Source organism: Acinonyx jubatus, chromosome A2 (genome assembly GCF_027475565.1).
Source record: "Acinonyx jubatus isolate Ajub_Pintada_27869175 chromosome A2, VMU_Ajub_asm_v1.0, whole genome shotgun sequence".
In the NCBI taxonomy this organism is placed as follows: Eukaryota; Metazoa; Chordata; class Mammalia; order Carnivora; family Felidae; genus Acinonyx; species Acinonyx jubatus.
Window position 1 is genome coordinate 12,000,638 of NC_069383.1, and position 12,754 is coordinate 12,013,391.

General features: G+C 53.1%; 1 protein-coding gene across 3 annotated transcripts in view; it reads right to left on the reverse strand.

The window, feature by feature from the left end:
- Nucleotides 1-9,625, reverse strand: part of CLCN1 (chloride voltage-gated channel 1) — a 34,705-nt gene extending 25,080 nt beyond the window's left edge. Inside the window, exons 1-7 of one of the 3 annotated variants that reach the window (XM_053217949.1) lie at nucleotides 8,497-9,625; nucleotides 5,117-5,237; nucleotides 4,617-4,748; nucleotides 3,928-4,056; nucleotides 3,541-3,674; nucleotides 2,317-2,394; nucleotides 1,158-1,236 (exon numbers count right to left, since the gene is read on the reverse strand). In XM_053217949.1, the coding sequence (XP_053073924.1) occupies nucleotides 1,158-1,236; nucleotides 2,317-2,394; nucleotides 3,541-3,674; nucleotides 3,928-4,056; nucleotides 4,617-4,748; nucleotides 5,117-5,237; nucleotides 8,497-8,601 (778 nt within the window). In that variant the 5' untranslated portion in view covers nucleotides 8,602-9,625. Of the gene's footprint in view, nucleotides 1-1,157; nucleotides 1,237-2,316; nucleotides 2,395-3,540; nucleotides 3,675-3,927; nucleotides 4,057-4,616; nucleotides 4,749-5,116; nucleotides 5,238-7,831; nucleotides 8,450-8,496 lie in introns of those variants that run through there. The other 2 variants (XM_027075657.2, XM_053217950.1) reach the window with 2 other exon arrangements.
- Between the last annotated feature and the right edge of the window lie 3,129 nt (nucleotides 9,626-12,754).

Genomic DNA, 12,754 nt, shown 5'->3' on the forward strand with positions numbered 1-12,754 from the left:
CCCACCTGTCTGAAAATGCTTTTTAGACTTTCTGGATTTGTAAGGCAAAAAGAGAAAGTAAAGGTGAAAGTGGGTGCAAATGTTAAGTGTGAATGTCTAACGTGTACAGAAATTCAAACGCACTGAAGTGTGTACAGAAATTCAAATACACCCCTCACTCGTGGAGACTGGTGACTTTAATGACAAGAGCTGACACCAGAAGTACAGACAGGATGCTAGCTGATCTTACGCTGGGCACAGCATCAGGACAAACGGGTATGACACACTTTCTGCTCCCTCTGAACGCTTACTTGTAAGTCATTCCTGAGCTGAGACGTGGGAGTTACCTGCGCACTCCTCTATGAAGGGACTGATTACATTTTCATAATTGAAAAGCTACCTCTAACGTTTAAGGAGCATATGCTTTTCCGGCAATTTTGTTTCCCCAGTGTCAACTCGGTGCCCTTTTTATCACCAATGAATCCAATGAATGAATGATCCATGTAGTCCCTCCTGTGTTAATCTTGTTACAACGGACTCACCACTAAGTAAACACAGCTGCTTTCTCTGTCCGTGCCCACTTGTTAGTGACCCAGGACAAAGAAAACAGTCTAAAAAGCTGCCCTTTGCCTTTCGTGTGCGGGGAGAACTAATCTCAGGTTTATGTTGCTGTCAGGGAGCAAAGGTGCTTTAATTCCTGTCCGCAGCCCTCATTAAAGCTGACCATTAGTCTGAATAACCGCACCTAGACCCCCATGTCCTTGGTAACACGCACAATGGAAGCTCTCCCGTGGAGAACACACTACATAAGGTCCCCGGTTAGAGGACGTAATAAGTGGAGGGCAAAGGTGTCCAACAATTTCGACAGGCTTTATTGATTACAAGTAGGGGGACTGGGGAGACTGCCTTGGTTTTCATTCCCCGCTCTACCTCTTGCTAATGGGCTGGCCTTGCTCAAGTCACTTACCCTCTCTGTGATCAGTTTTCTCCTCCCTCTCCTCTGTGCTGTCGGTCTCATACAGTTTTTAGCAGGAGTAAGGTGCTTAGAACATCACCTGCACACGGTAAATGCTCACTAAAAGTTTGCTGTTCTTGTCATACTTTTGTTTTAACTGGCAGTATCGCACTCAGGGAGCAGGGCCAGGCAGTGGACTGATGTAGGGGGGTAAATCACTTGCCTCCGAGTGGTGTCCCAAAACAACAGCCAACTCCCACAGCACAGCCCACAGTCAGCATGTCAGTGTAATAGTATGGCTGCTACTAGGGGAGAGAGAGAGACAGACAGAGAGATGGGGGGTGGGGCAGGGAAGGGGAGCAGAGAGGAACGAACAGGCAAGGGTGGGGAATAAGGCAGAAAGAGAGGCTTAAGTCACAGAGACTCACAGTGGTCCCATCTCCCCCAGTGATTCCCAGGTCAAGAGATACTCAGTTAGTTTGGCAAACAGGAAGTGACCTCATAGGGCAAGCCAAACTTAGAAATAAAAGGTAAATATATGCAAGGCAGGTAAGCCAATAAATGATCATCAGAGAGGGGCTGGAGATGCGGACAACCCGGGCAAGAAGTGTCGATAAGAAGAGAAACAGAGAGGACTTCAGACAAACGGTACCAATAAAAGCCTGCATAAAACAGCCGCCAGCCGCGAAAGAACACATAGCCCTTTGGCGGAAAAGCGTGGGTGCCTGGAACCCAGGGGCTGCGATCCGGGGTCACTCCTTGAATGCCCACCCCCCAGTCCCTTCAGCGAGCACCCTCTCCACCCCAAAGCTTAGGCAGCCACTCAAACCCCCTTCCAGGTCGTGCTCCGGGGTAGGGAGGAAGTGGGACTTGCCTCCAATAGGGGCTGCAAAGCAGCATCCCACGCCCACCGCACAGGCCGGCACCAGGAGATCAAGCCGCCCAGACACGGTCTGCAACAGAGAAGCACGCAGGACGAGGAGGGTGGAGGGCTAGGGTCGGCAGCAGTGCTTGTGAGAGATGGGGTGGGGAGGACCAGGAAAACAGAGGGACAGGGTGGGTACAGGAGGCAAGGGCGGAGCTTGGATGGGGCGCGGGGGTGGGGGTGTGGGGGGCACTGACGAGGGGCAGCATGGGAGCTGGTGGGCCTGCAGGCCTGGAGGAGCCGGGGAGCAGATGGAGAAGGGCGGCCGGGAAAAGGCTGGGGTACGTGGCTGGGGGGGGCGGGGAGGGGGGGCTGGGGCGCGGTGTTTGTGTAGAATAAAGGAGCGTGGGTTAGCGCGACGCCCCCTTTCAGCATCATGGCCAGCCCAGAGCAAAGGCAGCCCTCCCGACGCCCTAAGCACACACAGCCCGTCCCTCATTTTCTTTCTCAACCTTACCTCATATACCCCGCAGAACATTGACATGAACTTGCTGAGGACAGCAGCACAGATGCTGGCTATGTGCACAAATGGGCCCTGGGAGAGAGAGGGAGGTGAGGGGTCAGCAGCAGGGGTCCAGACGGGAGGCTGTGCGTCCTTCACTGGACAAGCTTTATGGCTCCAGGCACTGAGCTGCGTGCCAGAAATGCGGCAGTGAGCATGACAGAGGATCTGCCCTCCTGAACTTCATTCCAGAGGGGAAGGGGGTGGGGGGTGGGGGTGGGGAGATGGACCAGCATTTCAGGGAGGCTACAGGTGGAGAAAATGAGAAAGGGTGAGGGGATAGAGAGAGGCAGACAGACTAGGGTGTGATGTGGGTTTAGAGAAGGCACTCGGGGACGGCCACAATTGAGTAGTGTCTCCACTGAAATGAGGCAGTGAGCCACGTGGGTGTCAGGAGGAAGAACGCTCCACGCTGGGTCCTGGGACGGGAACAGCTTGTGTGATTGAGGGACAGGAAGACCCTGTCACCCAAACGCAGTGAACAAGGGCGGCTTGGGAGAGCAGAAGACCAGACAGAAAGAAGCCAGATCAGCACAGGTCTCCTGGGCCCCAGAGAGACGTTTGTACTTGATTTTTAGAAGACTGGAAAGCCATTAGAAGTTCTTAAGCAGAGGTTCTGCCAGTACTGATTCCATTTTGAAAAGACTCTGGCTGCTTGCTGTGTGGATTCCCGATTGTGGCCGGGCAAGAATGCACGTGAGTATAACCTTGAAAAAAACACAGCCTCTCTCTGGGGTTCAGCTTCCGTAATATTAAAACAAGGAAACTGGTCTGAAGTGCCTCCAAGGCAGTGGGCCTCCACCGGGCGAGATCCCTCTCCCCACCCCCCAGGGAAATTTGCCAATATCTGGAGGCATTCTGATTCTCCAAACGAGGGGGCGCTACCAACATCTAGGAGGTAGAGGCCAGGGATCTGCTAAACCTTCCACAATGCACAGGGCAGTCCCCCAGAACCAAGAATTACCCGACCCAAAATGTCAACAGGGCCCAGTCTGGGAGACTGCTCTAAGGCCCTACCGGCTCAGACTTCTGTTATTCTGCTCCAGGACTAGGACCTTCCCTAGTATTTCCCCTCCCTAATGTACCCTGGCGCTGGCTCTCCCAGCGCCCCTGGTCTCAGGCTCCCAGAGCTCCCTCCGGGCTCAGTGCTGCCCTCTGCCGGAGCACCAGTGGACTTACCTCCTTCCCCACAGGAATGCCACTGCCCAGCCCTGCAGTCAGGGCCACAACCTTGGCCACAAAGGCCTTGAGGGTGAGATATTCCTTCAGGATGACCCCACGGAGTATTGTCTTCATCTCAGGGATCCCGGAGCCTAAAAGGTTCAAAGAGTGATTATGTGCCGCTTCCAGCTAGAGGTTAAAAGGGAAACAAACATCCAGACAGGCGGACGTGGTGATGGGCGTGGGTGGGGAGACGATGGCAAGACAGGGGAAAGGGCCGTCAGTCGGGTTGAGGGGCTGAGCGAGGGAGGAAGGGCACTGGAAGGGTCTACAGGCTAAAGAGATAACACTGATGACACGACAGGGGTAGGGTGGTGAGCGGATGGGGGGGTGGGAGGTTCTCACCAACGGCCTGGGGAGAGATGAGGTGGCAAAAGAGGGCGCTGAAGAGGATGAGAGTTAGCGGGAAGGTGATCCAGACCAGGTACTGCAGAGGCAGGCTGGGCTGCATCTGGTAATAGGTCCACTTGTAGGCTGCAGAGACACGTGCCTGAGCTCAGTCCCAGCGTGGCGGGATGTCACCGCACCCCCATGGCGCAGCACATCACAGTGTGCAAGGAGCGTCCTCACGGCCTGGCCATCCCGTCTGACCTCACCACACGGTATTGTTCTCACTGGACACAAGGGAGCCCGAGTTGTGGGAGGTGCCGTGACCTGTCAAGTTCCCACCACTTGTAGGAGGTAGAGTCTGCGAACCCCACTTCTGAGTGCTGGGACTGCAGGCTGCCCCAGTTTGCCCAGAACCTGGGGTGGGGGGAGGGTGCCTGGGACTCAGGGTGGTCAGTGCCCAAACCAGAAAAGCCCTGGGGAAATGGGGATGAGCTGGTCACCCTATTAGAGGGGCACCCACAGGTTGTATGGCAGCAGCTGAAGGGGCAGAAGTGCATCTGGGTCCGGGTCTGGTCTTCTCCTGGGCCAGACCTCCTCTGTGCAGCGCCCCCCCTCCCCCAAGCTTATCCCAGGCAGGAACTCTAGAAACTCTAGGAACGGCTGTGCGAAGAGAGGCTGAGGGTAAAGGACCAGGTTAAACCTACCCTGAAGGCTTTTGGCACTGACATAATCCATGCTCCAGCTGACCAGAGCCATAAGCAGTCCCAGGAGCACCAGAAAGATCCAGTCTTCTCCTAATTTCCTTCTTACCACGTGTCCCAGGCGGCGCATACAGTCTGGGAAGAGGGAAAGACAAAAAGAGCAGCTAACCGGTCACTGCTCTGGGCTGTGACTGAGGACAGGAGCAGAGGAGCTGGGCCCCTGGGGTCTTGTCTATCGCTGCACCTCATTCACTGGGTTTGCCCATGGGATACCTGAGTTCTTTCTAACTCTCCTTTCCTGGGAGTGGCTGGGAGGGAGAGGAGGGAGCCAGGCAGGGTGAGAGGAGGCAGAGAGAGATGCCTTTCCCTACTGCTTGGAGGGGGGCTTGGGTGTGGGTGAGGGGAGGGCGGAGAGTGAGCTACAGGCGGTGGGGATGTCCCAGTTCTCCTAATCCCTGCGCCTCCTTCCAGTCCAGATCCCTTTATTCCTCAGTCCCCATCACCTTGACATTTAGAAGAGTGATCCTCATCCTTGCTGTCCAGGCTGTCACTGGAGCCCGTCTTCGGGGGCATCCCCATGCCCTGCTCCTTGTGCGGGGGCTGCTGTTTGTGATGGCCATAAATCTGGACACAGGGGGAATGGAAAACGTCTGTTTTTTTGGAGTCCGAAGGAATAGACGGAGGGAAGCACCCAGACCCACAGAGGAAACAAACCGCTTTTTAAATTCCTGGGCGTTGAGAGCCTCACGTAGGGTCACTTTGTGGTGGTCCCTGCCCTCAATGCTCCATCTACACACTCCCACTCTGGACGCCTTTACCCCTGTACCCATCCTCACCCCACCTCTGTCCTCATCTTGATGGATGGCAAGGAGGCCAGCTTCTACTCTAAAGTGGAGACACAGGAACTCTGCTAAGACGGGGGATCCGTGTCAATCAGGTGTTTTATGTGTGACCCAGCTTACTGTGTGTCAGCCTCTCCCTACTATCCCAGACCCCCCTTCTCTGCCTGGCCTCCCTCCTAGGAATCCTGACGTGGACCAGCAAGGACAGACTAGCAGGGGACTCTTGGTTTCTCTTTGCCTTGGTGTGTCTGGCCTCTCTTGAGGCCCCTCAGATGCTCTCTCAAGTTCAGAGGAAGCCCACCCGCCTCACCTCCCTGTGCTCATGTGCACAATCAGGAAGCAGTCCTGGTAAGGGACTTCCCATGGCAGGATTACTAGACGCTCACACTACTGGGAGAGGACAGAGCGGCGCCCCTCAGATCTGGGAGCCCTCTGCTCTCATCCCCATGGAGAACACGTGTGTTTGGGGCCGGGGGAGCAAGGGCTCTCACTGCTTTTGGTCTGTCCTCCCCCCCTTCACTAGCTCCGTCCTCTGGGGCCAGGGTCAGGCCAGGTCGTGTTGCCGGTTCTGGGAGAGCCTGGGTGGGAGAGATCTGATTTCACAATATGAGCAGCAGAGTTTACGCCCCAGTTCTGGACAGGAGCACACTCTTTGCCCAGCTCATGGCTGTTCTGTCTTCTGGGATGAGGTGGGTGACTGAGCGAGACAGTGTGTCCCTCCCTGCGCTACCTGGCCCCAGAGAGCAGACACTCCCCCTGTGGATCAGTGCATGTTCCTCCACCTGCTGTTTCAGCTGTCTGGGGCCCCAGGCTGGTGGAGGCAAGGAAGGGGGTGTGGAGGTGAGGAAGGGGTTGCTGCAGACCAAACCCTGGCTGGGAAACACCTGAGAGAGCCAAATCTGTGCCGGGTGTTTCAGGGCGAGGCACCGCATCAGAGCAGAGCTGGGGGAAGGGAGGGACAGCTCAAGTGTGAGGGGGGTGCTGGGATTCACGGGTGTATAGGGGTGAGGCTGGGAATGGGAAGGAGAGGTGAAGCAGTGTAGACACAATATCGGTGATTGGTGAAAGCTGGGTAAGGGGCATTTGGGGGTTCATTACATGGGTCTATTTTTTAAGTTTGGAATGTTCCATAATAAAAATGAAACAAAGAAAAACTTAAGTCCAAACCTCTCTTCTTTACTTTCAGGCCAGCTCTACTTCTGAAATTAATTTACCATTCTTCTCCATCACGAAGCTTCCTGCTACTTTGTCGCTGCGCCTTGACGGCATTTCACTCGCCCCACCGAGGCATGTGGTGACCGGTGAGAGGAGCAGGGCCCTGAGGAGGGGCCTTTCTGTCCAATCCCGTCTGGTGTTGCAAGGCCAGGCCAGGCCCCACCTTCTCCGGGAAGCCCCTCTCCCCGCACTCACCATTCCCATCTCTCCTGACTTTGTGTCCCCACCCCCACTGATTCCCCAGGGGTGCCCTTAGTAACCATCTCCATCTCCGGGATGATGCGGACTGCTGCGTGGATCCTCCCGTCCCCCAGTGCTGACATTACCTGCACAGCCACCCCTTGGTTCCCTGCCCTGTCTGCATCCCCTCATCACCCACCCCTCCCTGCCATCTTTAGCTAAAACACGTGCACACACATTTCCTCACGGATCACCTGCTTGTTTATCTGCGGCAACCTCGCAGGCTTTCCTTCATAGTTGTGCCGTCAGTCCCCTTTTCCGTGCTAGATGTCCACAGCCCACCCATCCAGATGCCCGCAGTGAGCTCACTAGGAATGCACACCTCTACCTCCCCGGGGCGGGGCGCCTACAACCTGATGGACTCCTACCTGATCGACCTTCCCACCCAAAAGTTAGGCTGCGGTTCTTCTGCTCATTTTGACCCTGGTGTACCTTTGATCACTGATCTGCAATCCAGTTCGTTTTCTCCACTTACCCCAGCACCTTTCCTCTGCCTTGTGCAGAAGCGTTTATTTGTGCGCGCACTGCAGAGGGTCAGCAGGGAGAGAGCTGGTGGTGTCTGCGTGGGGGTGAGGGAGTAAGAGGCAGCTTCACACAGAGGTGTGGGCTCCCACGCCAACCACTCTGGGCAGGTTATGTAAGCACGGGCTAGTCAAGCCTGTGTGGCTATGCCTTTCCTCCCTAGGATTCGGGTGTCCTGTTAGTCAGGGTTATATAAAAAAAGGGGATGGGATCTCTATAAACGCACGCTTAGCTGAGCTCAGCCCTTTGAAGGATTTTCGTATTTTGAACACATCACCATGTACTTTTTAAAGTTAACACAACACTTCTCCTGCTTTCACCTGATTCCTCATTCACCCACCCCCAGCCGTCACACAACTGTCCCCCGGATTCCACCACCCCCTCCCCCTTGGACTTTACCTGTGTGGGGCGGGTGTTGGGACGGGGGCCTGCGTCCCTCCGGAGCCTGTGCTGAAGGGCCCCATTTTCGGAGGGTAGTCCGTAGCTGGTGCAGTGCTCAAAAGGCATATACTGGTACTGGGGGGCACTACCCCACCAGCTTTGCTCCCCCCCACGCCGCTGGGACTCCGACCGCTCCATGTTCCTTCCCTGGGCCAGGCCTTGGCCTGCTCGCCCCGGGGCCTCCCCCCGTACAGCTCCTTAAGCCCGTCCTCTTGCCTGTCCCCAAGGCGTCTGGGGCAGCATGCCCACCCCCAGCTATTTATAGCCATCTCTCCGTCACATGACCCCCCCCATTGCCACATCTGATCTGCTTGGGGTCGAAGCAGGTGTGAGAGGGGTGCGGGGGAGGGGTTGGGACAAGAACCTGAGGGACAGCCCGCAGGGAATTCCCTCAGCGGGGGCCAGCAGCCCTGTCCCCTCCATAGTCACAAGGAGGCTTCCAGCCCCAAGCCACTGGGCCCCCTATAAACATCGCCCAGACCAGCATGGAGAGGGGCTCTGCACACTCAGACCTGTGTGTTCCCGGGGGCACCGGATCTGCACCCTTAGGGTGTCCTGCCCTCACTTCCCCGAGGAAAGGTGAGGGGTGGGTGCTAGACGGAGGGATCTGGAGGATAACTCACCTGAGGGAGTAACTGGTGCCTCTCTGCCATCTTTCCCTGTCCAGTTGCTCCCAGCTCAGTATCTTCCCAAGATTGAGTCTTCATCTGTGGGGCCAACTCTCCCATCCCGGCCAGTTTTCAGGTTGCCCCTCCAGCTTTGCTATTTCTATCTGCCAGAGGCCACTAATAATGCTTTGGCGTCATCCCCTTGACGCCACTCTTATTACCCACTGGGTGTGGGAAGCAGGGGTAACAGCCTTGGGTTCTGGCCTTTCTCCCACTTCCCAGACAGATATGTCAGTCACACCAGAAGCCTGGACTCTCGGGGAGGAACGAAGCCTCCATGTAGACTATGGAGCACCTGCCTAGGTCTGTCAGGGCAGGTTAGATAACACGGGAGAAGGAGAAGTGGGTCAGGGGCATGGGGTGGGTGGGGGGGGAAGGGAGTGTCTCTCATCATGAGCCCAACAAACAAAAAGGATGACGGGGAAGTTCCCTGCTACTCCTCCTTTTCGGGTCAATAAATAAGTTTTGGCCAAGGCCCAACTACCCTATCTGGTGTCTTTTTTTTTTTTTTTTTTAAGCCAAGTTTCCTAGGACATTCCTTCCCCTGTGAACTCCTCACTATAGAAGAAAAGTTACAAACATGAGCCAATGCATAGTTTAGAATTTGTCACCAAGTGGGGTCCGCCCCAGGGTATTCCAAGTTCAGGGACTGCAGGGTACAGACACCAATCACTTGCTCTGCAATTAAACCTTGACCTCGGCTAAATGGCACTGTCCAAAGCAGGGGAGGTGGATGCCATTAAAAGCACGTTTTCTAACACCAACCCTATGAGCTCGAAGGCTTATAATCCACCGCCAATGATTACAAATGTGTGCTGGTGTGGGGGCCTGAAGGCTGACAGATGCCTTCTCTGCAGGCAGAACGTAAGGAAAGAGATCTAATGATTTGGTGTAAGGTGAAAGAATAGAGTGCCAAAGTCAAAATAGGTTCTTTGGGGGAGGGGGGAACTTTAGAAACAGAAAACGTCGTCACGCTTGAGAAGGGCTCTCCTGAATGTAGCCAGTTTCTATAGACACTCAATAATCCTGACAAACAAGTATCTAACACAATTACTGTTTCTTCATGCTTCCTTAGAAAATCAGGACCTGGTTATAGATTCCAGGATTTGAAGGCAGAGAGATCAGTGGGACTGGGAAAATCCACACTCCACCAAGCCAAGTAGAAACACCAGCTTGTGAAGTAGAAAAACCAGATTCTGAAACTGGGAGAGTCAAGGCAACCTACTGCTGCTAACGCTGAGGGCAGGGATTTGTGAGTAACTTGAGTCTGACATCGGAAATTGTTAATATCTCATGGGTTGCCATCTTTAAGAGAACAAGAAAATAAAATGTCAGGGTGCCTGGATGGCTTGGTTGGGGGAGTGTGCACCTCTTGATTTGGGGTTGTAAGGTCAAGCCCCATGCTGACTGTAGAGAGTACTTAACTAAAGTCTTTAAAACGGAGAAAAGAACATGTAAACTATGACCACCCCCTACCCATAGGTACAATGCTTGGGTTCTTATTTGGAAGATGGGTTTCTGGGGAGTTCTGTGAAAAGCTCCACAATCTGGAAACAAATTTATAAGCATGCACGCATTCTAGAAGGTATGTATATTGTGTAAGGAATGAATCATTCTGGGGTTTTGAATATATTTTTTTAAGCTTATTTTTTTGTTTTTGAGAAAGAGACAGTGAGTGGAGGAGGGGCAGAGAGACGGACAGAGAGAATCCCACACAGGCTCTGCACCATCAGTGTAGAGCCTGATGCAGGGCTCAAACCCACGTACCGGGATATCATGACCCGAGCTGAAGTCGGATGCTTAACCAACTGAGCCACCCAGGTGCCCCTTGAAGAGATTTTCTTGGGGTCTACGATACTAAAAAGTAAAACCTATAGGCTTATGGAATTGCTATTTGAAGGGAGGTTGCCAAAAATGACCATATGGGACACATGTGCAGGGACAGTGTGTGTTAGAGTACAGGTGGGTGTGAACGAGCCACTGCCCGCCCCCTCACCCAACAGCTTCCCATCAACTGAAGCATGAACTTTCTCTCTGGGTTACACCCTTGTTTTCAGATCTCTTCAAATCCAGCCCCCCAGCCCGCTGGACAATGCACCATTACATTGTCTTTAACAGCCTCCAGACATCACTTTCCCTCTGCACATCTAGTCTAGCATCAAACCCATGACCACATGCTTTTGTTTCACCTAGGCAACTGTTAACTCTGCGTCCCACCCCCCCAAACCGCACACACCTTCTAATTGTACTCCCTGGTAGTAGTAGCTTCTCTACTCCCCATTGGACCCCACCCCCCCAGATCTTTACAAATACTTGGTCCCTTCCAAGGCCTGCATGAGGCCTTCCTGATAGCACTGGAGAGGTCTCTTTCCCTTCTGGTTTCTCAAATATGATACACTTGTTATCTATTCTCTACCTAAATATGCAAAGATGGGATAGTCTCTGGTCTCAGGCTTATTTTCCCAGCCCAGTGGGAAAAATCTATAACCCAAAAAAGTAAAGAGGAAAAAAAAAAATCTCATGCTAGGAAGTCACAGAAGTCATATTGTTAGTTAAGAGCATACATTAAAGCTAACCTTTTGTTTCACATCCTGACCTCAGTTTCTTTAGAAAGGCAGTAACTTAGAGGGTTATGGTAATAAGAGAATGCATGCAAAAAACTTCTAGTGTTTGCCCTCATAGCAAGCACTGAATATGAATGCATATTATTGAACTGAAGCTCATTCTGCCAGAGTTCACAATTCTCAAGCATTTGTAATGCATTAATACTGTGTCACCACACATCATACTCAATCCTCATGGGGACCTTTTAAGGGAGAACACTTTTCATTTTCAGCTAAGGGAAACCGAGGTTCCAGGAGGCTAGGTAACTTAGCCAAGGTCTCCAATACCTCAAAAGGCTGAGCCAGCATTCAAAATCTATTTAATTGTAGACTTCATGGCCTTCAAGCTACGTTTCTTCCCTTTTTTGTGTTATTTGAAGTCTGAGCCTCATTTTCCCCATCTGAGAAAACAAGTGGAAAATGACCAGCTCATGCGCCCGCAGGGAGGGTGGCCTGTGAAGGTGCACGTGTTCCTGTCTCCCTCTTCGGTCCAGGCGCCTGCCCTGCCCTCCCCTAATATCACGACTCTGCTCTCATGGCCCAATTTCCTCTTCCCCCTTAAGAGGAAGCTGGATGGAGGAGAGCTGCAGAGAGGGGCAGCCCCCAGCTCAGGGAGGGGATAATTTTAGCAGAGAATCCCTGGCAGAGGTAAGCAGGGGGGAAGGGAGGGGAGCTGTGAAATTCAACCTGATACTCATTCAAGGGCGGGGCGGGAAGGACATGCAATCCAGGTCAGAAACCTCACTACTGCGCTGTAATTCCCAAACTAGCACCCCCACAAAGAAGCTCTCCCCTGCTGAAAATGGGTACTTTGCTTACTCCCACTGTTCCAGTAATTTCCTAGCCTCTCTGAAACTTTGTATCCCTTCCTCTCTTGAGGATGGCCCCTTTTCCCTTGGGATGCAGCCAACCAGGGTCAGCAGGCTTTTCATGCCCTTCCCTGTTGTTCAGCCAACTCCCGCCCTCCCCCTGGTGAGGTGCTTCAGCTCAACTCTTTTTGCTCTTTCCCCTCCATATCCCTCACCACTTCCCCCCAGGTCCCACTGATGCCTCCCACCACGAGGTTCCTGCGGAATCTCTCATCTCTCATTGGGCCCATATGCACTCGCACACTTGCCTTTCCAGGCACACACTTTAGATACACTGCGCCCCAAGGATTTTCTAACCTACAGAGCCCAGTGCTTAGATCTCCTTCACGCTGCCCTGAATTCTCTTAAAATCCGTGTCCGTGCTACAAAGCCTTAAATCCAACTTGGGACCATGTAAATTCTATAATCGTGACCATCCTCCTATTCCAGTCCAATCTCTTTCTCCAGCTTTCATCCCATAATCTACATAATCCAGAAGCAACAATGCTTGCTAATGACTCTTTGGTCTCATCTGACAATAAGAAATCCCAGTGCCACTACATTTTGGGCAGTTGCCTGTGGCCAAGACAACTCAGATGGGCCCACATCTGCGTATGTAATAAAGATCATGCAGCAGAGTAACAAAGGTGCTCGGCTCTGTGTCCAGCTCGTAAGGTGGTGAGGAATGCTGTAAGGGGCTAAGGAAATGAGAATACGTGGGCTTTAGAAGATTATCTGTGGAAACAGAGATGTTGGCATACA